We start from the raw sequence: 26,964 nt of genomic DNA on the forward strand, positions 1-26,964 counted from the left end.
ACCAGGTGAGATGGGAGTTTGGTGGCATATACTCACCAGAGGAAAATGGTGGGAGTCCTTGGCAGGAGAAAGATTTGTTCTGCTGCTGGGCACTGATACATTGTAACAAACTCTCAGCCCTGCTAGCAGGATAGGTTTCCAGCTTCTGGTTGTACACATTCACTGTCTGCAATCAGAGATCTTGAAAACCATGATAAATGCTGTGTATATGGCCTCAGAGCTGGAGGTATTGTACCTTCTATGGGGTCATGTGACTGCTGCATGTTTGACTCCGTAACGTTGAAGAGTCGCTGACCAGTAACGAATATGTAATAAATTATTCATAGGACACTGCAGGGATTGTGGAGAGAGTGCTAGATCCCGAATCTGTATATAACACCCCAGCATACTGATGCTTTACAACACATAGGACTCCACTGTCCATGATTAACTACAAGTCCCAGCAAAGCTTTCTTATTTTTCTTATGTAGAACTAGACGTCTCCTCGTTGCTGGCAGCTTCTATATATAACCAGTCTAGGGAATTACCAGCCTGTCACATGTTACTAGTAACCCGCCAGTATATACTGGGAACATACTGTAGGTTACATTTATATCTTTACAGCGTCTGGTGTACAGATGACACTCCCAGATGTAATGTATTACATAGTGACTGTACATAGCGAGTGCAGCTCTGGAGTATAATACAGGATGTAACTCAGGATCAGTACAGGATAAGTAATGTAATGTAATGTATGTACACAGTGACCTCACCAGCAGAATAGTGAGTGCAGCTCTGGAGTATAATACAGGATGTAACTCAGGATCAGTACAGGATAAGTAATGTAATGTATGTACACAGTGACCTCACCAGCAGAATAGTGAGTGCAGCTCTGGAGTATAATACAGGATGTAACTCAGGATCAGTACAGGATAAGTAATGTAATGTATGTACAATAACTCCACCAGCAGAATAGTGAGTGCAGCTCTGGAGTATAATACAGGATGTAACTCAGGATCAGTACAGGATAAGTAATGTAATGTATGTACACAGTGACCCCACCAGTAGAATAGTGAGTGCAGCTCTGGAGTATAATACAGGATGTAACTCAGGATCAGTACAGGATATGTAATGTAATGTATGTACACAGTGACCCCACCAGTAGAATAGTGAGTGCAGCTCTGGAGTATAATTCAGGATGTAACTCAGGATCAGTACAGGATAAGTAATGTAATGTATGTACACAGTGACCCCACCAGCAGACTGTTAAAGGGGTACTCCAGCATTTTATTTTCTATCAAATCATCTGGTGTCTGATAAGTTATACAGATTTTTAATGTACTTATATTTTTTAAAAAAGCTCCAGTCTTCCAATACTTATCAGCTGCTGTATGTCCTGCAGGAAGTGGTGTATTCTTCCCAGTCTGACAGTGTTCTCTGCTGCCACCACTGTCCATGTCAGGAACTGTCCAGAGCAGTAGCAAATCCCCATAGAAAACCTCTCCTGCTCTGGACAGTTCCTGACATGGACAGAGGTGGCAGCAGAGAGCACTGTGCCAAACTGGAAAGAATAACCACTTCTTGCAGGACATACAGCAATACAAAGAGGCTACAATGTTGCAGATAAAACCTGCCAGAGACTTGTTGACATCAGCTGTCTCAGAAGAGAGGGGGGAGGAGGGGAGACAGAGAGTAAAGCTCAGACAGATTTTTCTGTCTTCAGCAGAAAGAAGAAGATCAGAACTGGGGAAAGGAGAATTGATAATAGTATGGAAGGAATTGTTAATCTCACCATGCGCAACAACATATAAAAAGTTATGTTTGAGTGGAATACCCCTTTAACTCTCGCTGGACCAGGCATGATGTGTGGAGCTGCTGGGGGTAAACACATGTGGGTATACTGCTATTTGCCCAAATAAACCAAATAGAGATAAAGGGGGAGATTTATGAAACATGGTGTAAAGTGAAACTGGCTCAGTTGCCCCTAGCAACCAATCAGATTCCACCTTTCATTTCTCACAGACTCTATGGAAAATGAAAGGTGGAATCTGATTGGTTGCTAGGGGCAACTGAGCCAGTCTCACTTTACACCATGTCTGATAAATCTCCCCCTTTAAAATGTGGAGTAAAAAATATTTATCCTGTACATAGTTTTATTCAGTCTTCCTTGCATACTATTGTTCCCTGTTATCAGCCATTTCCCCTACCTGTCCATGTGATTCCTGCCGAGTGTCACTTATGTGCACTGCCGGAGACATGACATGTACGGTATATGTGTGTGACACTATATGTGTGTATAACGCTGCGGCACCAGTATAAGCTCCAGAGCTTCAGGTTACGTTCTTAAAGGATCATTTAGCTTTGTTATTTTGTTTCGATTCTCATAGCGGCAGTGATGGAGTTAAAAGGGAGGAGGCTGGGACTCCTCCTCCCCAGGATAGTCCTTCCTCCCTTCAGTCCATCCAGCCAGGGAATCCCCTGCTCTGAGACAGTAGAGAGAAGACATGGCATCTCCAGGGCTGTCAGGCTGGGGCTTCCTGCTGTTGTCTTGCATTGCGGGCTCTGTAGTGCAGTCGGATCCAACCTATGAAACCTTCTACTTTGATCAGAAGGTAAGAGGCGCCATTATGTTATTATGGGAAATCCAGGGTCTATTCGGAGGCCGTGTACAATAATAAGGGGTCCGGTTAATCTCTGTGTATCACACTGCTCACAGCATCCTAGGTTGATGTTCCCCTTTAAGGGTTAAAGTGACATCTCCCATCACGAGTCTACGCTTTCCTGTGTTTCGTAATCCGCTCTGCTGACATTTGATTCTAATTTCCTCCCTGCAATAGTCAGCAGAGAACTGAACTCAGCTGACCCAAATACCTGATGGAGAATCGCTCCTACAGATGTAGCAGAGATGGATTTGTCATTGGACGCTTTGAGTTGAGACGAGACCTGGGACACAGAGGCGGATACCTGCAGTACGGTGTGAACCATGACTAATAAACTCAGCTCTGCTACATCTACATCTGAAACCTGTTCATCCAGACCAGATGTCTTGTGACCAATGTAATTTGGGGTGGTGGGCGGAAAGAGGCTTCGCTGTATACAATTTGCTATGGATTGAGACATGTAACTGGAGTTTGATACATTGTAGATCTCCTATATATTGTTCCATTCAGTCATTGTGTCCTTTAGCTGGGGATAGCTATGCTGGGTCCTAATGCAAAATGTTATAATACTGGGGTCTTCTTATTAAAGGGGTTATCCAGCGCTATAAAAACATGCCCACTTTTCCCCCCTCTCTTGTCTCCAGTTTGGGTGGGGTTTCAAACTCAGTTCCATTGAAGTAAATGGAGCTTAATTGCAAACCACACCTGAACTGGAGAGGAGAGGGGGGAAAAGTGGCCAAGGAGGCCTCAAACCCTTTACCTGGGGCTGTGAAAACTACAATTCCCATCATGCCCTGACAGACATTTATTCCCTATAAGACTTCCAAACAATGCAGGGTTCAAAGCTCAGCAATGTTGGGGAGTCCAATAGACTTAGTATTGGCTGGGCATGTGTGTTGTAGCTTCATTCAGTCGAGGGACAAGGGGACAGCGAGACCCCTCCCCCCCCCCCCCCAATGATCAGCAGGTTACATAGAGGATATTTTTTAATCTTTAACAACTTTAAAATTTGCCTCTTCACTCCTTGGACTGTAGTACTTTGCCTCCCGGACTGGCCCTCTGTATCTCATCTAAGGTCACATGATCGGGTTGTATCACGGTTTGTAACTGTGTCATTTCAGTTTCCAGTAATGGGAGAATATCCTTACAGTACTGGAAACTGCAATGTAACCTGATCCTTATAGACTATACACACCTCATACCCCTTCCATATGTCCCTCTGCGCCATGTTCATGTTTTCCTCATAGATTTCTATACAAGTTAGAGGTGGGAGATGAAGATTGGAGGATGGGGACTTTTTTAAGGACTTCTATATTGATGACCAAAGGATAATTTAATATTGGATAGGGCGCTCCCATTACCTGTTTACCTTCAGGGGGCTCATGTGAGTGTTGCACTATATGGGCATCGTTCCCTTTGCAGAGGGTCCCCCGCTTTGTTCTGGTGGGATCAGATACATAATAAAGGTGTCCTTATACCTTTTTGACTTACAAGTATCTCATCTGGTCCCAATATAACACATAATTGTCCATGTCTTCCGGAGAAAAGTTGCTGCCAGACAGCTCTGGTGGTGGCTTATCTCCCTGAAAACCAACATTCCCCAACATCATCTGTCAGGGAAAAATTCTGGAGGCTTTCATACATATTAGACTAGGCCGACCCCACAAAAGACAGCAGATTTGGCTACCTTTAAACTGATGTGCGTGGGGTTATGCAGTGTTGAAAAATGGCCACTCTCTTCCAGAGACAGCACAGCTCTTGTTTCAAGTTCAGGTGTGATTTGCAATTAAGCTCCATTCACCTCAATGGAACTGAGTTGCAAAGCCCCACCTAAACTGGAGACAAGATTGGTGCTGTCTCTGGAAGAGAATGGCCATGTTTTTCTACGGCTCGATAATCCCTTTAAAGGGGAGAGAGCCCCACTCTTGTCTCCAGCTTGGGCGGGGTTTTGCTGCTCAGTTCCATTGAAGTGAATTGAAGTGGAATATAATATAGGATTACCAGAACTGAACTGATACATTGTAACAAACTATTAGAACTGGAGACTAGACTGTCAGTGTGTTTAGCTTCCAGAGGATTGTAAAGTCTGGATACAATTGCATTAACCCTGAGCTATGAGAATAAGGTCTGCACTGGTCTTCAGCTTCTAGTGTGGTGAAGGAGTAGAGGTAGCGGTGTTGTTGTGACCGCTCAGCCAGAGATGTTAGTTGTCGTGATGCCATTGCTAGTCCAGCACACAGGTGTGATGTTGGTACCTGCTTTGTCGTGTGGCTGGCTGTGTTCCCCAAAAGGTCAATGACCTGCCAGGTTGTGATGGGTCCCTTGGGCTCTCATCACGGTAGTCCTGAGTGGCAACTAACACACCCGGACTATCAGTACCGCCACCCACAGAAAAGTTTACGGCTTGTGTGTGTATTGGTGCTGGTGCAGACAAAGTATGATGGAGTCCCAGTGATATAAAAATAGAACAGCTTTACTGTTCAGTCTTTCAGTAGTATAACACACTTTAATAGAATAGATAAATCTTTAGTGCTGGAACTTGTTTGTGCTTGAAGAAGAGAGGTAGTTGTAGTGGTACTTGGAGAGTTGAGTAGAGGAGAAGAGTTGGTCGAAGGAGTACTAACCCAATGTAGCAATGTACTCTGCCGGTACTCTACTTGTACCCGTGTTTGGACTATGTCTGACCACCTTGTGCCCTACGTTGTCAAGTGACCCGTCCTAATAGGGTGATACAAGCCCCAGCCGTGGTAATCTGGGTGAAGTTTCTGGGGTCGTCCCAGTTACCTGCACTGTGAGATAGTATAGATAGATAGACCTTCCTTTGGTAGCTTTGTACTATCCAGGCTAGTCCTTCTTGTACTTAGGATACTGCCCTGCACCTTTTAGATTGGTTCATGGCATGGGTTAGGGTGTTCCTGGACTCTTCTCCCTTAAAGTGCTTAGCACTGCATAGTAGATATAGTATAAGTAGTAAAGGAACTGGTTTTCTCTAGCTGCATCTGAACACACTCGTGTCTTAGACTAGACTCCTCTGCTCACTTCCTCCCACATGAAGCCAACCAACTCCTACAGGGGTGAGTGTGTGTGTAGAACAGGTAGAAAGAAAGCAAGCACCTCCTATTGACTGGAACAGAACACATGGTACACTAACATTAACCCATTCCTAACTTCAGCTGTGTATGAGATAACATGACTTATAAATAACACTGACACCTAGTGGTAAAACTGTAAAGTACCCTTCATCACCACTTAACCTGGAGTGAGAACTTTGCAACAGGTGCCTAAGGCATTGAATAGTGGGACATCTGGATATAACCAGAATTATGTTCCCGGTCACTGTCAGCATGCAGAGATATATCGAATAGTGGGGAATGGAAACAAAAAAGCATATTAAGAATGTGTAGAACTTCTCCTTGTGCAATGCTTCAGCTCTATGTACATAAAGAATACTGGAAAACCCCGTTCAGCTTCTGTATAATACATCAAGAACCAAGTAGCTACTGAATAATGCGCCTGACTGCAGCTTTGTTGCTGGAATTCATACATTATACACTATGGAAGATGGAGAGAATCCGAGCAGAATAAGACTCTGCACAGCTCTGTGTCTTCTTAGAGGAGATACATGACTTATGTTGCCTCTTGTGCCAGGCTTCACATGGCACATGTCACTGTCCAGCTGTGCCATCACCGGCTGTGACATCATTGCCTTATACTGATCAGTGCATTGAGGATCTAAGCTATATGGTTCATGAATCAGATGTGATGTGACACCTACACAGGCACTGCAATAGAATAGTTGTCCAATTGTCGGGCAAATTAAAGGGGTATACCACTCAAACATAACTTTTCATTTGTTGCTGCCCATAGTGAGACTAACAATTCCGTCCATACTGGTTGTTATGTATTCAGCCTTTTTCCCCCCAGTTCTGAGCTGCTGATTTCTGCTGAAGACACAAAAATCTGTGTGTAAGCTTTTCTCTACATCTCCCTCCCACCCTTCCCTTATGAGACACCTAATGTAAACAAGTGCCTGACTGGATTTGGACTTGTTTACATCAGCCATCTTCGAGGGGAGGGGGGAGGAGGAGTAGACGGAGAGAAAAGCTCACATACAGATTTTTGTGTTTTCAGCAGAAAGCAGCAGCTCAGAACTGGGGAAAGGAGACGAAATAGATTAATAATAATGATGGAAATAATTGTTAGCCTCACCATGGGCTGCAACATATCAAATGTTATGTTTGAGTGGAATACATCTATAATGTTCCCTGGAAAACAGACCTGTGTAAAAGGGCCAGCGATCAGTTGATGAATGAGCTAATGCCCATTTGGATCTTTTGTATGGTACCACATGGTATAGTGGGTCCATGCAACATCTGATGTGGCCAGTCTGTAAAGGACAGTGGTGAGGCATCTATGGAGGTGCAGCACTAATCCATACAAAGTGAATGGTGCAACCTCTGGGCGTGGATGGCTGTTGTGAGGTAGAGCTTCTGGGAGACCTATGGTGGCATAGCAGTAAAAGCTAGACTAGTAAAAGCTGAGCGGCCTTTGGCAACATTTTCCAAACCGGAACGCTTGGTAATTAACCCCCGGGGCCGGAAAAGTTGGATGCCATTGGCTGTATCCATGTTTTTCTGCCATCCATGTCTCCAGCAGTGAGCTGGGGAGTAAGAGTTTCCTCTGGCTTTGTCTAACAATTGGTGCCCAGTTAACAAGTCCTATAGGTAGTGTTAAGGGGGCTATCTAGTGCTACAAAAACATGGCCTCATTCCCACAGACAGCATGACTCTTGTCTCCAGTTCAGGTGTGGTTTGCAATTAAGCTCCATTCACTTCAATGGAAATGAGTTATATAACCCCACCCACATTGGAGACAAGAATCATGTAGTCTCTGAAAGAAAGTGGCCATGTTTTTGTAGCTCTGGATAACCCCTTTAAGGCCAGTGGTTATGTCTCCTTTACGTCACCCAGCCTGATTGAATACACAATGGATCTCTGGTGCCATCGCTGGTAAGTATAACGTGTATATTGTTCTGGTAATCAGTGTAGCTAATGTACTTGGCACGCCTTGAATGAGGATTATAATAGCGCAATAGAAACAATGGGCTCGATGGAGAAGACAATAGACTTTGTTTGTCAATTGGGTAAAATAAGGAAGTACTTGTAGGGCGCTGCCAGTGAAATGAGATATTTTTATGCACTGCTGATCAGAGGGTCACCCGGCAGACGGCACTTTCATACCCGCTCAGGAAGCTGTAGTCCCTTCCTGCCCCGGCTTCCTACAATCTACTCAATTACCTGGAGGGACACAGTCACAACGCGCCTGACATTATACAGTGCCAGGCAATTATTATTGCAGATGTTCATAAGAATTGGATCCTGTGTTAGTAGCAGATGATACTGGCCCCTACCCCATGGCAATAGGAAGAATGGGGGGGGGGGGGGGGGCTGCATACTATAGTAGTGGTCTAAGGCATAAGACACCAGAATAATAAATGGCACAAGGAGGGCCCAGGGGCTTGAAGGGGCAGTCTGGGAAAAACAGGTTTTAATATAAACTGGTGTCAGAAAGTTGTACAGATTTGTAAATTACTTCTATTTAAAAATATCATCTTTCAGTACTTATCAGCTGCTGTATGTCCTGCAAGAAGTGGTGTATTCTTTCCAGTCTGACACAGTGCTCTCTGCTGCCACCTCTGTCCATGTCAGGAACTGTCCAGAGCAGGAGAGGGGATTTGCTACTGCTCTGGACAGTTACTGTCTTGGACAGAGGTGGCAGCAGAGAGCAGCGTGTCAGACTATAAAGAATACACCACTTCCTGCAGGACATACAATAGCTGATAAGTACTGGAAAAAAAAAAAAAACTTTCTGGAATACCCCTTTAGCTTATGTTTACACAATGTATTTTTACGACAAGAGCTGCTGTTGTCATGTAGTAATTTTTTACATAAAAAATTGGGTTGTATTGAAATCAGTGTAAACAACGGCTGCCGTTCACATACTGTATTGAACAACGGCTGTTGTTTGATACGGCTGTGGAAATAATTGACATGTCAATTATTTCCGGCCATTGTTTCCAAATAACTTACAGTTAAAGTGTCACTGTCGTGAAATTTTTTTTTGCAGAAATCAATAGTCCAGGCGATTTTAAGAAACTTTGTAATTTGGTTTATTATCCGAAAAATGCATTTTTATCATGAAAAAGCAGTTTGAAGCTCTCCCCCCTGTCTTCATTGTTCTCCTATGGAGAGAGCTAAAGAAAAGACCAAAACAGGACAACAAAGAGTTAATCTACAAATCCCTCACCCGTTATCTGTTCTGACCATCACCAGTGACCTGTCTGAGCTCAGATTACAGCTGTCACCCAGCTCCGTGCCTGTAATCCTCTGTTATCTGCTTTCTGGTGCCGGCTAACTCCCTCCTTCCTCCTCCCCCCTCCCCTCTCCCTAGAGCAGACAGGGTACGTCTCCTGCAACAAGTCACAATTTTCAGATTTTTCAGAGTGGATGAAAAAGAGGAAGGAGGGGGGGGACCTGGGAAAAGGCTTTTTACATGCAGATAATGGCAGATTTGGCTAATAAACCCAATTACAAAGTTTCTTAAAATCGCCTGGACTATTGATTTCTGCAAAAAAAAAAAATACGACAGTGACTCTTTAACAGTGTGTGGCTGTAATGCCGGCCATAGTGTGCATGGAAATCAATGGTTAATTTCCAGATACACCCATAAGGCGAGCAGATTTCAATGGGCTTTAAATAATGTTCCTTTGGCCCATAATGCAGTATCGACAGGAGGAACACGCTTAACAGCGGCCGTTTTCTGACACTGGAAACAACGGACGCTGTTTTAACAGCTTGTGAACATAGCCTTAAATGGGTTTTCCCAGGAATAGAAAAACAGAGTTAATTTGTTCCAAAAACAGTGTCACCCCTTTCCTCATATTGTTTGTGAAATTGCAACTTAAAGGAGAAATCCAGCGAAATTATTATTAAAGTATTGTATTGCCCCCCCCCTCCCCCCTAAGTTAAACCCCCAATATACACTTATTACGGGAAATGCTTATAAAGTGCTTTTTTTTCCCTGCACTTACTACTGCATCAAGGCTTCACTTCCTGGATAACATGGTGATGTCACTTCCTGGATAATATGGTGATGTCACTTCCTGGATAACATGGTGATGTCATGACCTGACTGGACTGCTGGAGAGGATGATGGCAGGGGGACACTGAGGAACACAGGGCACTGGAAGGACACTGAGCATCCCTCTGCCATTATCCTCTCCAGCAGCCAAAGCCCGCACAGCTCTGGGAGTCGGGTCATGACATCACCATGTTATCCAGGAAGTGACATCACCATGTTATCCAGGAAGTGAAGCCTTGATGCAGTAGTAAGTGCAGGGAAAAAAAGCACTTTATAAGCATTTCTCGTAATAAGTGTATATTGGTGATATCTATAACTTTGGGGGGGCAATACAATACTTTAATAATTTTTTGCCGGAGTTCTCCTTTAACTCCATTCACTTCAATGGAACTGAGCCGTGGAACTGTTTTTGAAAGAAACCAGTTTTTTCTATTCACACCTTTTTATTCTCAAACAACCTCCTGGATTCTGCTTTTCATCTATCTTGGTTCCTGTGGCCTGGGCTATCCTGTGTACACACAAGCTTGTTAGACAGGATTCAGTAATTATAATAGAATGAGCTGATAACCTATTTGGTTCTTCAGGATCTTGACATTGAGAATCTTCCTATGATTGATAGGATCTCTCAAGTTTCCTTAGTTCCCAGCTCTCATGACTTCACAACAACTTCTAGAGTCCTGATTGTGAAGTCTATTACTAGTAAAGCAGATGTGGTACAGAATCTTATAATGTTGCAGGAGTCTGACTCTTCCTCAGTATGGACAATAATGGACTGAAACGTCTATGATTATGGGTCTACCTACTAAGACCCCTGGCACACATCTGTAGGAAACAGTTTGGATTTGCAGGCTCCACGACTACAGACGACCACTCCATGGGTTGTCTGTACCAATAGATCTGTGATTTGCTGAGCTTAAAGAGATACTCCTGCAAAAAAAGAAAATCTTTTCAAAAAGGTTATATAGATTTGTAATGTATTTCTATTTAAAAATATATCAAATTTTCCAGTACTTATCAGCTGCTGCATGTCCTGCAGGAAGTGGTGTATTCTTCACAGTCTGACATAGTGCTCTCTGCTGCCACCTCTGTCTATGACAGGAACTGTCCAGAGCTGTAGCAAATCTCCATAGAAAACCGTTCCTGTCATGGACAGAGGTGTCAGCAGAGAGAACTGTGTCAGACTGGAAAGAATATGCCACTTCCTGTAGGGCATACAGCAGCTGATAAGTACTGGAAGACTGGATGTTTTTAAATAGTAAATTACAATTTTCTAACTTTGTAACACCAGTTGATTTGAAAGAAAACATTTTTTGCTGGAGTACCCCTTTAAAACCATTACGGCTGTGTGTACAAGGTCTAAGCATCCCCGCTCATTGGCTTTTAGTATCAGAGTGAAAAATATTTAAAAGTCTTTGGCTGGGCCTGGCTGACACTGATTGGAGTGCAGAACAAAAAGTTAATGTAAAGCATAGAAAGCACATATTAATACTATCAGATAACAAGAACAGCAACTAACTTGGTAACAGAAACCAGAAGAGGAACAACTACAAAGGACTGACAAGCTATTTGTCTATAATGCCTAAACAACAAGCAGGCATTAGGACCCAGAAGTAAAAGCAGAACTAAGAGCCGAACCAACAAGTTACCGAAATTAAAAACAGCAATTTAGCAACAGGAGCCGGGGAGAGATGGGAGCGGTGACAGGAGATGGGAGCGGTGACAGGAGATGGGAGCGGTGACAGGAGATGGGAGCGGTGACAGGAGATGGGAGCGGTGACAGGAGATGGGAGCGGTGACAGGAGATGGGAGCGGTGACAGGAGATGGGAGCGGTGACAGGAGATGGGAGCGGTGACAGGAGATGGGAGCGGTGACAGGAGATGGGAGCGGTGACAGGAGATGGGAGCGGTGACAGGAGATGGGAGCGGTGACAGGAGATGGGAGCGGTGACAGGAGATGGGAGCGGTGACAGGAGATGGGAGCGGTGACAGGAGATGGGAGCGGTGACAGGAGATGGGAGCGGTGACAGGAGATGGGAGCGGTGACGGGAGATGGGAGCGGTGACGGGAGATGGGAGCGGTGACGGGAGATGGGAGCGGTGACGGGAGATGGGAGCGGTGACGGGAGATGGGAGCGGTGACGGGAGATGGGAGCGGTGACGGGAGATGGGAGCGGTGACGGGAGATGGGAGCGGTGACAGGAGATGGGGAGAGATGGGAGCGGTGACGGGAGATGGGAGCGGTGACGGGAGATGGGAGCGGTGACGGGAGATGGGAGCGGTGACGGGAGATGGGGAGAGATGGGAGCGGTGACGGGAGATGGGAGCGGTGACAGGAGATGGGGAGAGATGGGATGATGGCATGGATGATGTGAATGCACACACAGGATTTAATGGGCCCTAAAATTGTCTGTGGTCGTGGATCTGGGAGCACTGATAATTTTACGGGACGTGTGAAAAGCCCTAAGGGCCCTATTCCACCAGACGATTATCGTTCGCATAATCGTTAACGATCTCAAACGACCGCTATTGCGAAAGACCTGAAAACATTCACTCATTTCCATGGAACAATAATCGTTACTTATGATCGTATTTGCGATCGTTATTTCTTCGCTATTGCGTTCGTATCTATTGCAAACGACCGAACGACGTCTTATTCAATGCGAACGTTTTGCGAATGAGCAGCGATAAAAATAGGTCCAGGTCTTATAAAGCGATCAACAATTTCTCGTTCGCTCGTTAATCGTTAACTGCATTTTAACCGAACGATTATTGTTTAGATTCGAACGATTTAACGATAATCTGAACGATAATCGTTCGGTGGAATAGGGCCCTAAGGCATTAGGGTCCATCCTGGTTACTTGTAGTTCAGGCAGCATGAAAGTGATGGTGGGTGTATAATAAAGATGAGCGAACCTCGAGCACGAAGCCGAGCCCATCATTTGATTACCAGTGTCCGAATAAGATGGCTCCCTGGAAAATATAGATACAGCCATTGGCCATAAGCTGTACGCAAAAGCCACAAAACAGAAAGAAAGTCTCAGAGGGAATAAAACCAAACATGAAATAACAAAAATCTCTGCCACAGGGTTAATTGTTCTATGTTAAACATTTCTTTTGGACTCGCTGATCTACATAGACTCTATTAGACGTGTCTTGAGGTTGTCTGATCCCCCTCTCCTAATGTTAGTTCAGAGCTGTTAATCTGTCTCCTTGTTTTCCAGTCGGGGAATTCTCAGTCATCCGCAACCGGTGAATTTCCTGCACTCTGACAGGGCTGATTCAGCAGGAGAGGATAGGCACGGCCTGCGGGTCCTAAGTGTCTGGTGTTGGCTAATCATTAAAGGAAGATTCCTATAAGTCATGTACACTGAGATGAAAGACATCTGCCCTTGGTTATATATATGAGAGTACATTTGACTCTAGCATTAAAGTTTTGGGAATTCAAAAACTTCTCTATGACAGTACTACCCAGTGAACAAAGGGGCCATGTATTTTCCAGATGTCCTGATATACCGACTGTCACAGGCTTTACCATTCAGCTCCAATTGCAACCCTTGGGACAATTAAAAACAAAAACTGAATAAGTTGTTGCCCATGGTGAGACTAACAATTCCTTTTATACTTATTATCTATTCAGTCTCCTTTCCCCAGTCCTCAGCTGCTGCTTTCTGCTGAAAACACAAAAATCTGTGTATGAGCTTTTTTTTCTCTGTCTCCCCCTCCTCCCCTCTCCTTCCTGAGACGGCTGATGTAAACAAGTCCCTGGCAGGCTTTATTTGCAACATTGTAGCTTCTTTGTAATGCTGGGAGGGTTATTCTGAGGTCACGTTGCTGTGATTATCCCTCCCGGCATTACAAAGTTGCAGATAGGGACTTGTTTACATCAGCTGTCTTGGAAGGGAGGGGAAGCAAATTTCTTTTAAAAAGTTGGCAGTGTTAGGAGTACCAGGCATCGTCTTAGTGCTGAGATTCTTATACCCACAGCATGCTTGTGTACAGGGCAGCATGTTCATCTGAATCATGTATTAAATAACTAGCAGGCGACACAAAGAAGAAAAAATTGCAAATACAGTCAGCTTGGTTTATACACTGTGCTAACCAGTCTATAAGGAACTGAAGACCAGAGCTCAGCTAGATACTGTCCGCTTCTTCTTTCGGATCCTCTCTGTGGTCAACAAAACCGTTCTCTAGAGCTGATGTAGGATCTGACTAATTTGCACTTAGTTGACTGCAATTTGAATTGATTTTTTTAATGAGTGGGTTGGGCTTAAAGGGGAACTTCAGTGAAAATATTTTTCTTTAAATCAACTGGTTTTAGAAAGTTATATAGATTTGTAATTTACTTGTATTTAAAAATCTCAAGTCTTCTCAGCTGCTGTATGTCCTGCAGGAAGTGGTGTATTCTGTCCTGTCTTACACAGTGCTCTCTGCTGCCGCCTCTGTCCATGTCAGGAACTGCCCAGAGCAGCAGCAAATCCCCATAGAACGCCTCTGTTGAGTACTGTCTGGCACACTTGGTTTGCTCCTGTCCTGGACAGTCCCCAACATGGACAGAGGTGGCAGTAGGGAGCACTGTGTCAGATTAGAAAATAAACTACGCCACTTTCTCTAGGGCATATAATAGCAGCTGATAAGTACTGGAAGGCCTATCCCAAGAATACACTTTAAGGTGTTTGCTATTTCGAGTCCTTTAATAGTACCATTGAGATCTTTAGGGTCTCTTGACCTGTAGTGTGTTTATTGCGGCTTTGGGCTGTAGGAGAATATTTGATACCGCCCTGATATGTCTCTCATAGTCAGAGCTGCAGATGTCTACAGGAGTCTTCTGCTTGGTCTTATAATGTTCTGCGCCCATGGGGATCATCACATTTTGTTTTCCCGAAACAGGAGAATGAGTTTGTTTGTGCTGCGATGTCCTCTGATTACTTTCCAGGGTTGTCCCATCTGTGGACCTTCTCCTGATCTCTCCTCCATCTGGTGGACAATGAGGTGTCTTGTTTCCTGTGAGAAATCTCACGCTGAGCAGATGGGTCATAGCTGGATAATTGAGAAGTCAGGCATATCCTAGCGTCCGTGTGCGGGGCCATGTTATTACAGTCTCCAGATTGGTTCCACTGTTAAGGGTCACCGGTGATCACAGCATGCCCTGTTATAGAAGCCAAAAAGTCTGTCTTGCTGTTCTTCAAGGATTGACATAGGCCTCAAGTCCTTACAATGACTCCATTGTCATATGACTATCTACAGTATATGTATGGGATCCTACTGTATGTGTCTGATCTCTTATGGAGGTTTATTCTGTCTAATTCCATAGGAAGAGAAATCATGGCGCACTCCATTGGAATCTGTACAATTGCTTATGTAGAGAACCATACTGGGGCTTCCATGAAGGTGCATTAGGGAACCTATTGTATATCCACCTTCTTCAATTTCAATATGGAGTGCCACCTATTCCTTATTGTTTGTTATTGTATATCCATATGTCTCCATATTGAAAATCTTCTAAAATTTTGTATGAATCTAACACATAGAATAGTGCTCCCTTCAGAGATGTATAGTGATGTTCTTGTTGCTTATTCCTTTAGTGGAGCCTGAAAAATATTGCACCATGTAAAATCTGAGCTCGGAAAGGGAATTTCAGCTGCATTTCATAATTGGCTTTACCTATGTAATCCTTCATTTCACCAGTGGTGGCACTGTAGGGGAATTGAACACTTGATACCAGATTCCCCCACAGATCAGATGATCGATGTGATCATTTTCTCACTTCTAAAACAAAAATAAAAAATTCAATTATTTAAGGTGAAGATGTCTTTTAAGTGCATCGGACTATCTATATGGATGAATGTAGTAAATGAAATACATAAAGTAACATAAATGTCCTGTAACAAAAAAAAAAAAAGAATACTTATGTGAAAACAAAGGAATAATAATCACCACACTTCCTTAATAACAGATGAAGCTGATTCTAAATACAGTTAACAGGAGCGAGGGGGGGGGTCTCATTTCCTATCTTGCCTATGATGGGCACAGTGCGGGCGAGGCAAGGAAATCCTCTTCACAGTCTCTATCTGTCCTGGCCGAGGAAACTCCTCAGACAGGATGGGATATCATCAAAACAACTTCTTCTTGTAAATTGTTTAGGTTGTCCTTGAAGACATTCATTGAAGTAATGTTAACCAGTACCAATATGGGTCTGATAAGTCCTTGTTTTGATGTGCCGGCTTCAACCACTGCTCTCTATTGATGTGAATAGATCCTGTAGACTTGCTAAATTAGTCACTAGTCCTAAAAAGTTAAAATCCCATTGATTATAAAAGGTCGCCTTATAAACCATAAATGATTACTTTAGTGTGCCCAACTCTTCATATAGACTTTTACACTCATTCAGGAGTGGTGGTGTTACTCATTGGAGAGACCCAGTTGGTGTATGGAGACTTGTTCCCAGGCAATGCTTTGTGAAGAAAAAGGACTATTCCTTCTAGAGCAGGGATGGGGAACCTTCAGCCCTCCAGCTGTTGCAAAACTATAATTCCCATCATCCCCAGACAACTAAAGCTTTATCTGTCCAGGTATGATGGGACTTGAAGCAACATGACCCCATTCTCTTACATTGGCAGCACGATTCAGGAACAGCGATCATAATTTTTGGCTGCAAGGCCCCATGTCATTGCTGTGCAGCCGAAGCCTAATCCTGCCCTCATCCTGCGCCAAATAAATGATCTCTCACACTTTGACAGAGTCATCAGGGAACATTAGAGGTTGGCCATCTGGAAAGGATGACAGCTTCTTGACATAAGAATTAACTTTGTAAATCGGTTTTGCATGCTCGTAGGTCAAAGGGCATCAATACTGAGAGATCAAACGCTGCAGATGTCGGCTAGAAAGCTCGCCGGCCACCTCTGTATTTGGCAAATGGTTTCTAGAAGAAAAAGTATAATAGTTAACAAACCACAAGTGATGCATACAGTGTCCCAATGATAGCGTAATACGTTGCTTGTGCTCCATATACTACATACCACTCAGCAGTAAGTAGCTATATTCCTCCCCCACCTTCCCATTGTGCAATACAGTTGTACACGGTAGGTGCAGCAAATTTCTCATCATGTGTTTTAAAAGAACTGTCTGCATCTAGTGGTCTACTGGTTCTCAAAGGGCTTATCCAGGATTAGAAAAGACATAGCTGCTTTTATGCTCTCGAAAAAAAAGCGCCACTCTTGTCCTTAAAGGGAATCTGTCACTAGGTTTATGCCGCCTTAAATAAGGGAAACATAACCCAGTTACAGAAATGCTGAACAGATCAGTGTATTAATTACATCATTCTGTTCAGTCGTTCTCCTAATATGCAGGAGAATAGGATTCTTGCCACGCCACGCCCCGCCCCTCTCCTCACCCTCCAACTGCTGATTGACAGTTGATGCCAAAATCTTCTGTTTCCTATCCCCTGCTATTTAAGCTAGCCCTCCTCCAGAAGCAAGAATGCTGCCTCTCTGGTGCCCCCTGAAGGTAGCTAACCTGTAAGTCTCTTTCTGATCGTAAAATAGCTTGGAGAATTTTCTACAAACACAAGAAGATCCATCCTAATCCTCAGTCTGGCTCTATTTATGACTTGCAGTGCAGCTACCTCCAATAGGTGGCGCTAGAGGGACAGTTTTCTTATAGCTAATTTGCATATTATTTTCCGAGGAAGCATTTTCTAGTCTATAAGACTCCCTGCATCAGCTTGGTGTTCTCCCCAAGGAGACACATTACCTCTCAGACCTATTATAGGCTGGCACTGTTCTCTATCTGAAGCCACCCTCCACTTCTGGGTTCATCTCTTCTCTTCTTGTCAGGAATTGTATGGAAGTTACATTATTGAGCTTCCTTGAATCATATTGAAGAGGGTGAAGGCTTATCTGTCCATGGCTTCAATGCCACTGATGCTATAAATGACGTGATAGATGGAGCCCTGTATTTCTGTAGGAATATATAATGTGTTGCAGTATGGGGCAGGGATTTGGCACATGGTAACCTATTATATTTGTATCATTTCATGCTCTATATCAGGGGTGTCAAACTTCGGCCCTTCAGCTGTTGCAAAACTACAATACCCATCATTCCTGGACAGCCAAAGCTTTAGCTTGTAGTTTTTGGGGGGAATTGTAGTTTTGTAACAGCTGGAGGACCTGAGTTTAATACCAGTGGTCTATACGAATGCAAACCATACCAAACAATATTGTAGTGATCAATCCCAAACGTTCTAGTTCCAGCCATAAATAACATGGAAGGGTTATCTAAGGTGCTCTATGGGTCCTGTTAAATGGGCTGTCCTAGGAAAGGGGCGTCAAACTCGTGGCTCTCCTACTAAAATTCCCATTGTTTAGACACAATAGAAATTGTAGTTTTGCAATGGATGGAGAGCCGTGTGTGTGACATCCCTTACCTAGGACAAACTGGTCCATCTGTCCTCCAGAGCTGCACTCATGGACATCGGACTTTCCTGCTCCACCTTATTTTGTATTCACCTCCCAACTAAAATCAGTGACTTTTTTTTTCCCCCCCTCTTGTTTATGGTTGACTTTCTTGAGTTGATCTCCATATTTGTTTTTTCCTTAAAGATAGACCACTTTGGGTTCTTTGAGGACTCCACGTATCGGCAGCGTTACCTTGTCTCCGACACCCACTGGAGGAAGCCTGGAGGCCCTATCCTCTTCTATACCGGCAATGAAGGGGACATCACCTTGTTCAGCAATAATACAGTACGTATGACCCATTACATCTTATAATTTTATTACATTCTAAGGCTATGTTCACACAACGTATATTTTTGTAAAACCACAGCCGTTGTGCAACGGCCGTGATTTATAAGGGCATATACGTGCCATTGCTGCTTATGGAATGCCTGCCGAAGCGTATGCACATAGTATACGCTCCGGCCGGGATCTTTAGCATCGCCGCAAACAGCTGACATGTCAGTTTTCTGCGGCTGCTATTCATTGAACAGCGGCCACAGAAAACCCTGTCAGTGCACACTATGGAGCAAGCGGCTCTGGTCGTACGCTCTATAGTGTGCTGTGGGGAGTTCTGATGTGGGCGCGCGCTGATGTGCCCGCAGCAGAACCCTGCGGCCCTAAAGATCATCCAGCCGGTACTGCAGTGCCAGCCGGGATGATCTTTTCAGAGACCGGCCGTTCCATGACCTGGCCGGGTCACGGAACGGCCGGTCTCTTACTATATATGAACAAAGCCTAAAAGTGTTAGTTACTTAAAGGGGTTATCCAGCATTAGAAGAAACACAGCTACTTACCACCACCATTAAAGGGGTAGTTCACAAAAAAATAAAATAAAATTGTAATTTACTTCTATTACAAATCTCCAGTGTTCTAGTACTTATCGGCTGCTGTATGTCCTGCAGGAAGTGGTGTATTCTCTTCAGTCTGACACAGCACTCTCTGCTGCCACCTCTGTCCGTGACAGGAATTGTCCAAAGCAGAAGAGGTTTTCTACGTAGATTTGCTCCTGCTCTGGACAGTTCCTCACATGGACAGAGGTGGCAGCAGAGAGCACTGTGTCAGACTGGGAAGAATACACCACTTCCTGCAGGACATACAGCAGCTGATAAGTACTGGAAGAAAGTAAATTACAAATATTTGGAACTTTGACACCAGTTGATTTGAAATGAAAAAATATTTTGGTGAACTACCCAATTAACCATCCTTTGCAACAAAATCACCATATAGTATAATTTTATAGCTGTAACGTCCCTCTGTCTCTCTCTCCAGGGCTTTATGTGGGATATAGCTGAGGAGCTTGGCGCCATGTTAGTATTTGCAGAACACAGATACTATGGCGAGTCTATGCCCTTTGGTAACCTGTCTTATAGTGTAAGTATTTTTGTCACTGTGGATCTGGAAACCTGAAATCTGTCTTTATAACGGAGGTCGGGCCTGTCCTAGTGGAGGAAATCTGACTTTATTACTCCTCCCATATTTTATTTATTTATTTTATTTATTTATTTTTTTAGGATCCCAAATACTTGAACTATCTGACCTCGGAGCAGGCCCTCGCAGACTTTGCCATTTTAATCCGATTCTTAAAGGGAAGTTCTGAATCCAAGGATAGTCCAGTGATCGCCATCGGAGGCTCCTATGGGGGGATGCTGGCGGCCTGGCTGAGAATGAAGTATCCTCACGTTGTAGTGGGGTAAGTGCTATGAACACAATGCAATGTTTCTATATGGGACAGTGTACTACGCTCAATCCCGAACGCTCTGCCTCTTGTAGCTGGGAAATATGGATGCAGCCCATTATACACAATAGTGCTGACATAAAACAGGATAAGCACCTCTATCTGGTCATCCAGCTCTGTGGCTCCATAATGTAAATAAACCTTTTACCGTCCAAGAGGATGGATGGGTCACTGAGGAAGGAAACGGAGTCTCTGCTATAGGAATCATTCAGGAATTGGGTGTTCTTGCTTTTTTTTTGATGGTTTTGAGGCTCCATTGTTCTTGATGTGATCAGGAAAAGACAATCCTGCAAGAGCCGTAACAAAAAAAAAAAGTTAGGAGTAAGAATATACGGTAACAGTGATGGATAAGAATGTATTATGACTATGAATTAAATAGATAAAAAAATAATAATAAAAAAAAATACATACATATATATTATAATCTGTGTGTATTATATTATTTTTTTTATTCATATATTTATAATAATCTAATAAAAAAACTATGGATAAGAAATTATTTCTATGTTATAAATATTTTTTTTATATAATATATATATATAATTAATTTTCAGGGCTCTTGCTGCATCTGCCCCAATTTGGCAGTTTGAGGACTTAGTTCACTGTAATCTGTATTATCAAATTGTAACCAATGACTTTAAGAAAAGTGGTCCAGGATGTGCCGAGAGTATCACCAAGTCCTGGTCGGCCATAAATCGCATGTTTCAGTCCGGTGAGTGCCTCACATAACAACCGATTGCTGTTTTTGTTATTGTCTGAAAAGTTGCCTCTCCTGACATTACCGATAAACTGATGGACGCACCTCATTGACAAGGGAATGGTAACAATATATTGTAAGTTTATTTATATGTTTCCAGGAAGAATAATAGAGGCACAGAGCTGCACTCACTATTCTGCTGGTGGGGTCACTGTGTACATACATTACATTACTGATCCTGAGTTACATCTTGTATTATACCCCAGAGCTGCACTCACTATTCTGCTAGTGGGGTCACTGTGTACAAACACTATATTACTTATCCTGTACTGATCCTGAGCTACATCTTGTAATATGCTTCAGAGCTGCACTCAATATTCTGCTGGTGAGGTCACTGTGTACATACATTACATTACATTACTGATCCTGAGTTACATGTTGTATTATACCCCAGAGCTGCACTCAATATTCTGCTGGTGAGGTCACTATGTTACACATATGGCATTACTTTGCACTCTGTAACCATTCCCCCTCTGTGTTTCAGATGATGGCATCAGGTGGTTGTCCGCCGCGTTTCACTTGTGCTCTCCTCTTAAGTGCCAGGATGATGCTGCTGCCTTTAAAAACTGGTTAAGTGAGACCTGGGTGAATCTGGCAATGGTAAACTATCCGTACCCGGCCAACTTCCTGGAGCCTCTGCCAGCCTGGCCTATCAAGGTAACCCTGCAGGTTGTTAGGGCATGCTGGGACTTGTGGTTCCTCCACAGCTGGAGAGCTGCAGGTGGGGGAACATTGCTTTATGCCTCTGGTCTAGAGTTCTTATATATTAGAGATCCACAGTTCCCTGATTGATTACATAACTTCATGAAATGTGTTATCTATGAACAGTAAATATCCAGATAGAAAGATAACATATATGTTATATATCTCTATCTTCTATGTATATAATATACGGTATGTAAATTTTTATTAATGTGTGTGTGTGTGTATAATTAAATTAAATAAAATTTTATATTATTATTTATTATTTTATTTTTTTTAATGTAGGAGGTCTGCAAAAATTTGAAGAACCCAAATCTTGATGACAAAGAGCTGCTGCAGAACCTCTTCCAGGCAATTAATGTATATTATAACTACACCGGAAACACCCCGTGTCTCAACACCTCACAGACGGCTGTCGGGAGCCTGGATGATCTCGGCTGGAGTTATCAGGTCCCTTGTACATTCACATGACTTACTCTTCACTCAAAGGGGTTGCGGGGACTCCTTCTCCTAAATCCTACTGTACTGCATTAGCCAGAGCAGAGAGTGTACATACAGCATGCTATGAGGACCCTATATGCTCATACAGTAAACAGGCAGCCTATTGAGTTTATTGGGAACAATACTTCTGTAATTGGACATCACCGCCATTCTTTTTCTATTGTTCTGTTTAAATAAGGGACCTAAAAAAGGTTAATTGATTTAAAGGGGCAGTGACTGTAATTTTTTTCTCATTGAAGATTTAGATGAACACAATTGCCTGACAGTTATATATAAGATCTGTTCTATAGCATATATAGTGCTCATTGTCCCCTGAGGAAGATGTGAGCCCCGACCACCAACAAACACATCCTGGAACTGATCTGATTGTGTATATTTACTAAAGGATTATTTCTACAATATTTCATTCTATGGATGGTTTCACCCATAAGACATTGTTGCGTATAGGATGATGGGTTCAGTTTAGGACCTCCGTCACATCACACAATGGCACAGGAACCCTCATGTCTCTGATGTTTGAGCACTCCAGGAAGAGAGATCTCCATGCTGATTGATTCCAAGGAGAGGGTTGTAGAAGGGTCAAGTGCACAGGGCTGATAGCTGGGCTGTGTATAGCTGGGCTGTGTATAGCTGGGACGTGTTCATGGAGTGTCACTGGTTTCAGTATAGAAGGAATTTGAATTCAATAGATGATATGAATATACAGAGATCTTAGAGTCCAGGACTGATTACCGGTGGCTGGAGAAGTTGGATGCAGCCCTAGGGATGCCTGGAAAACATAGATACAGCCGTAAGCCATAGGCTGTATTCATGATTTCCCAGACTCCCTAGGGCTGCATCCAACTTCTCCAGCCACCGGTAATCAAACGGCGAACCCGAACATACCCAAGGATCGTTTATTTCTAATAAGCACATTTCCCTATAACTCCCTATCCAGTGCTTTAGGATGTCATAAAACTCCAGGATCCCAGAACAGGACATCTGATGGTGTGGAATAAAGCATAACTTTACTTGTTGATTATTTAAACAAAATAAAAAATATGTGACTGTGACAAAGTGATTGAAAAATCGATAAAGCAAAATGTCCCAGAGTTTCCTATCTAGTACATGATTCCAAATAAAGGGTTTTGCCTCATGTAATCTGTAGTAATATTGGTGGTGGTGGTAGTAGTGTCTCTCTGTGTTGTTGGTGGTGGTGGTAGTATTGGTGGTGGTAGTAACCGTGTCAGTAGTAGTTTTGGTGATGGTGGTGGTAGCAGGAGTATCAGTACTGGTAGTGGTATTAATTAGAGATGAGCGAATCAGGTTCGGGTTCGAGTCGATCCGAACCCGAACGTTCGGTATTTGATTAGCTGGGGCTGCTGAACTTGGATAAAGCTCTAAGGTTGTCTGGAAAACATGGATACATAGGATACATAGCCTTAGGGCTTTATCCAAGTTCAGCAGCCACCGCTAATCAAATGCCGAAAGTTCGGGTTCGGATCGATTCGAGCATGCACGAGGTTCGCTCATCTCTATTATTAATAGAATCAGTAGTGGTGGTTTTGGTGATGGTGGTGGTAGCAGGAGTATCAGTACTGGTGGTGGTATTAATAGCATCTGTAGTGGTGGTGGTATCTTTCTGTGTTTGTATTGGTCGTTTTAGTATCCATAGTGGTGGTGATAGTGGTATTGATGATGATGTTGGTAGTAATATAATCAATAGTGATATTGATGGTAGTAATATTTGTGATAGTGGAAGAAGAACCCTGGTGTTAGTAGTACTTGTGGTAACGTTGCTGGCAATAGTGTTATCAATTGCGGTGGTAATAGTATCACTGATGGTATTGGCATTGGTGCTGGTCTTGATGGTAGTGTTAGGAATTGGTGGAGATGGCGGTGGTAGTAGTTGTGGTGTTGATAATGGGGATAGTAGTAAAATTATCAGTGATATTGATGGCAGTAATAGTCGGAGTAGATTCCTGGTGTTTGTAGTATTGCAGTTGGCATTGATGGTAGTAGTATGACTGGCTGTAATAGTATTGGTGGTGGTAGTAGCATCAGTTGTGTTGGTAATACCAGTATCTCTTATCCTTTTGGCACCCTGTATATGTTAAAAGCACATAGGGGGAGATTTATCAAATTGGTGTAAAGTAGAATTGTCTTAGTTGCCCCCAGCAACCAATCAGATTCCACCTTTCATTCCTCACAGACTCTTTGAAAAATGAAAGGTGGAATCTGATTGGTTGCTAGGGACAACTTAGAAAATTCTACTTTTTACACCAGTTTGATAAATCTCCCCCATAGTGTATACCCCTCCAGAGACCGGGCATGTGCACATACTACAGGCTGAGAACCCGGGATCTAAATAAAATCTCCTTTTCATGACCCCATACACGATAGGAACATGTGACAGTAATTGTTTATATGATTTATTACTACTTTTTATTAGTCCCTCAGTCTTGCTCATATATAACAATTTGTGAAAAATATATTGGATCATGAATAACAGGAAGCCATAGCTGGCTGCTCACCATTAGAGATGAGCGAACCTCGAGCATGCTCTAGTCCATCCGAACCCGAACGTTTGGCATTTGATTAGCTGGGGCTGCTGAATTTGGATAAAGCTCTAAGGTTGTCTGGAAACATAGATACAGCCAATGACTATATCCATGTTTTCCACATAGCCTTAGGGCTTTATCCAACTTCAGCAGCCACCGCTAATCAAATGCCGAACGATCAGGTTCGGATGGACTCGAGCATGCTCCAGGTTCGCTCATCTCTACTCACCATGTGACATACTATGATAGTACAAGAGGCGGTTGGCATGTGGTCATAAGCCTGAGACGCAGACTACAGGACACAGTCGGGCTCTCCAGTATAGGAGCGGGGTTGAATAGATCATTTTATTTGTTTATTATTACTATTGATCACATCTACTTTGAGTCTAAAGGCTGAACGATGTCTCTGTGTTGTGTCCCTCAGGCTTGTACAGAAATGGTGATGCCGTTCTGCTCCGATGGGGTCACAGACATGTTTGAGCCCCAGACGTGGAATTTCGAGGCTTTTTCGGATGATTGTTATAAACAGTGGGGGATCAGGCCTCGTCCTAAATGGATCACATCTGTGTATGGTGGGAAGAACATCACTGCTGCTAGCAACATCATCTTCAGGTGTGTCCAGCTGTCATTTCATGGGTGTAGAAGGTCCATAAAAAATATAACCCACCATGAGAAAAGACCTAGGGGCTTATTCCACAGAGCGATAATCGGCCGATTTGTCTCTATTCCATGGAGCGATAATGATCAGCCGATTGTGTCATCGGCTGATCGTTTATTTAGGTGCAAACCTAAAATCATAGGGCACGACCGTGCATTGCTACATGGAACAGTGATGTGGGGAGGGCGACCAACAATTTAAAAACATCATACTTTACCTATCCGGGCTGCAGGTCTTCTCCTGCGCGCAGCAGCAGCTTCGGTGCGGCCTGTCTGAGGTAAAGTATGATTAAGCCAGGGCTGCAAGTACATCGGTAACAATGTCCCTGCAGTCCTTGCTAAACGATTATCGGGCCATGGAATAGGCTCAGTAAAGGAGCGCCGATCTAGCAGATCTGTGCTCGTTTACATTGTTGATCGGGCCCCCATTGGCCCGTGGAATAGGACCCATAGGGTATACCGATTTTTAAAGAGGCCAATGACGCAGCTTACTCTGCCACCCAAAGAGAAACAAGCCAATGCCCAAGAGTTGCTATAGACCTGCTTCTCCTTGGTTTAGACCACACTATGGTACTAATCCTACCACTAATGAAAGTTGTCAAGTGGGTGGTTCATCTTTATTAAACTCCTATTCATATAACCCCCATACCTAAATCTGTTATCTACTTTCTATGGATAACATTTGGCTCTAGTTGTTTCTCTATACTCATTGGCTTGATGGTCCCCCAGGTACTCGAGAACCCACTGTAGATGCCTATGTAATGTTGGTTTTTAGTCTCTTTTAAAAAATTGCTCTTGTTTCTTACAGCAATGGTGATCTGGATCCGTGGTCGGCTGGTGGTGTCAAGCAGAGCCTCAGTGACTCCTTAGTGGCCATTCTCATCACAGATGGGGCCCATCACCTGGACCTGCGCTCCAATAACGCTTATGACCCCAGGTCTGTGATTGAGGCCCGGGCACTGGAGGTGGCCTACATGAAGAAGTGGATTAAAGAGCATAGTCAGCAAGTGAATGGAATATAATGAGTCTGTACCTGCTGTCCCTCTGTGGACCACATTTTAAACTTCTCAGGACCCGGATGGAGACGCTATCCTTAAGAACCAGAAAAAGAAAGCTTCCAAAGACAATTGACCTAAAGGAGCATATATGCGATGCCCTGGCCCCTGGGGGCCACTTCCGCAGTGCTGGTGTTATGAGCGGGCAATGACCGGGGCAGCTGCAGGGTGTATACTTGTCACGGTATAGGCCTGAGGGCAGCACAGCTGTAGGGCCGGTCTGAGGAATCTGCGGGTGATGATGGGCATGCGATTCTTCGCTGCACTTAGTCAGGGCACCAGTTAGTGGACACCAATGCCAGGGTTCAGTAACAGCGGTTTTATTATAGATGAAGTAACTAGTAGCAACAGTTCTGTCCGGATGCAACCGGGTATATAGCAGGCTTTGACAAATAAAGCAGGAGTGGTGCTGCATAGGCTGTGAGAATACGTGCCGGATGATGGGAGTCGGAGTATGAGAGAAATAGCGTTGCTGGGTGGATTAGCTTGAGAATAATACTTGCTGTGAATCCTTGCAGCGATGAGGAGAGATAACGGAATGACACCCAGATGAGAGAGAAGAATCCGGTCACTTGAGCAGGAAGATACAGCCGAAGACTTGAATACAGCAGCAGAATCAGTCACTCTTCTTATGGTGAAGAGGCTGCAGAGAAGAAGCCCAACTCCTCTGAGGCAGGAGAGGGACGACACACATCCTCCTTGCTTGGAAGCAGGGGGAAGACTAACTTGTCAGCAGGAAGTGGGAGG

At 43.7% G+C, this 26,964-nt stretch overlaps 1 protein-coding gene across 1 annotated transcript; it reads left to right on the forward strand.

Moving 5' to 3' along the window:
• Positions 1 to 2,424: 2,424 nt before the first annotated feature.
• PRCP (prolylcarboxypeptidase) lies at positions 2,425 to 26,310 on the forward strand. The gene is made up of 9 exons (XM_069969716.1): positions 2,425 to 2,591; positions 18,376 to 18,516; positions 19,540 to 19,641; positions 19,782 to 19,960; positions 20,560 to 20,717; positions 21,247 to 21,419; positions 21,750 to 21,914; positions 24,930 to 25,117; positions 25,971 to 26,310. Exons 1-9 carry the CDS (start codon positions 2,484 to 2,486, stop codon positions 26,182 to 26,184), a joined length of 1,428 nt encoding a protein of 475 aa, XP_069825817.1. The 5' UTR covers positions 2,425 to 2,483; the 3' UTR covers positions 26,185 to 26,310.
• The last annotated feature ends 654 nt before the right edge of the window (positions 26,311 to 26,964 follow it).

This window comes from Dendropsophus ebraccatus, chromosome 5, assembly GCF_027789765.1.
Source record: "Dendropsophus ebraccatus isolate aDenEbr1 chromosome 5, aDenEbr1.pat, whole genome shotgun sequence".
NCBI classification, from domain to species: Eukaryota; Metazoa; Chordata; class Amphibia; order Anura; family Hylidae; genus Dendropsophus; species Dendropsophus ebraccatus.

What these genes read in the sequence shown, in the direction of transcription:
- PRCP (XM_069969716.1), top strand. Translation starts at nt 2,484, where the DNA reads ATGGCATCTCCAGGGCTGTCAGGCTGGGGCTTCCTGCTGTTGTCTTGC. An exon ending in AAATCGCATGTTTCAGTCCG is followed by an intron (nt 20,718 to 21,246) that starts GTGAGTGCCTCA and finishes TCTGTGTTTCAG; the next exon opens with ATGATGGCATCAGGTGGTTG. An exon ending in TGCCAGCCTGGCCTATCAAG is followed by an intron (nt 21,420 to 21,749) that starts GTAACCCTGCAG and finishes TTTTTAATGTAG; the next exon opens with GAGGTCTGCAAAAATTTGAA.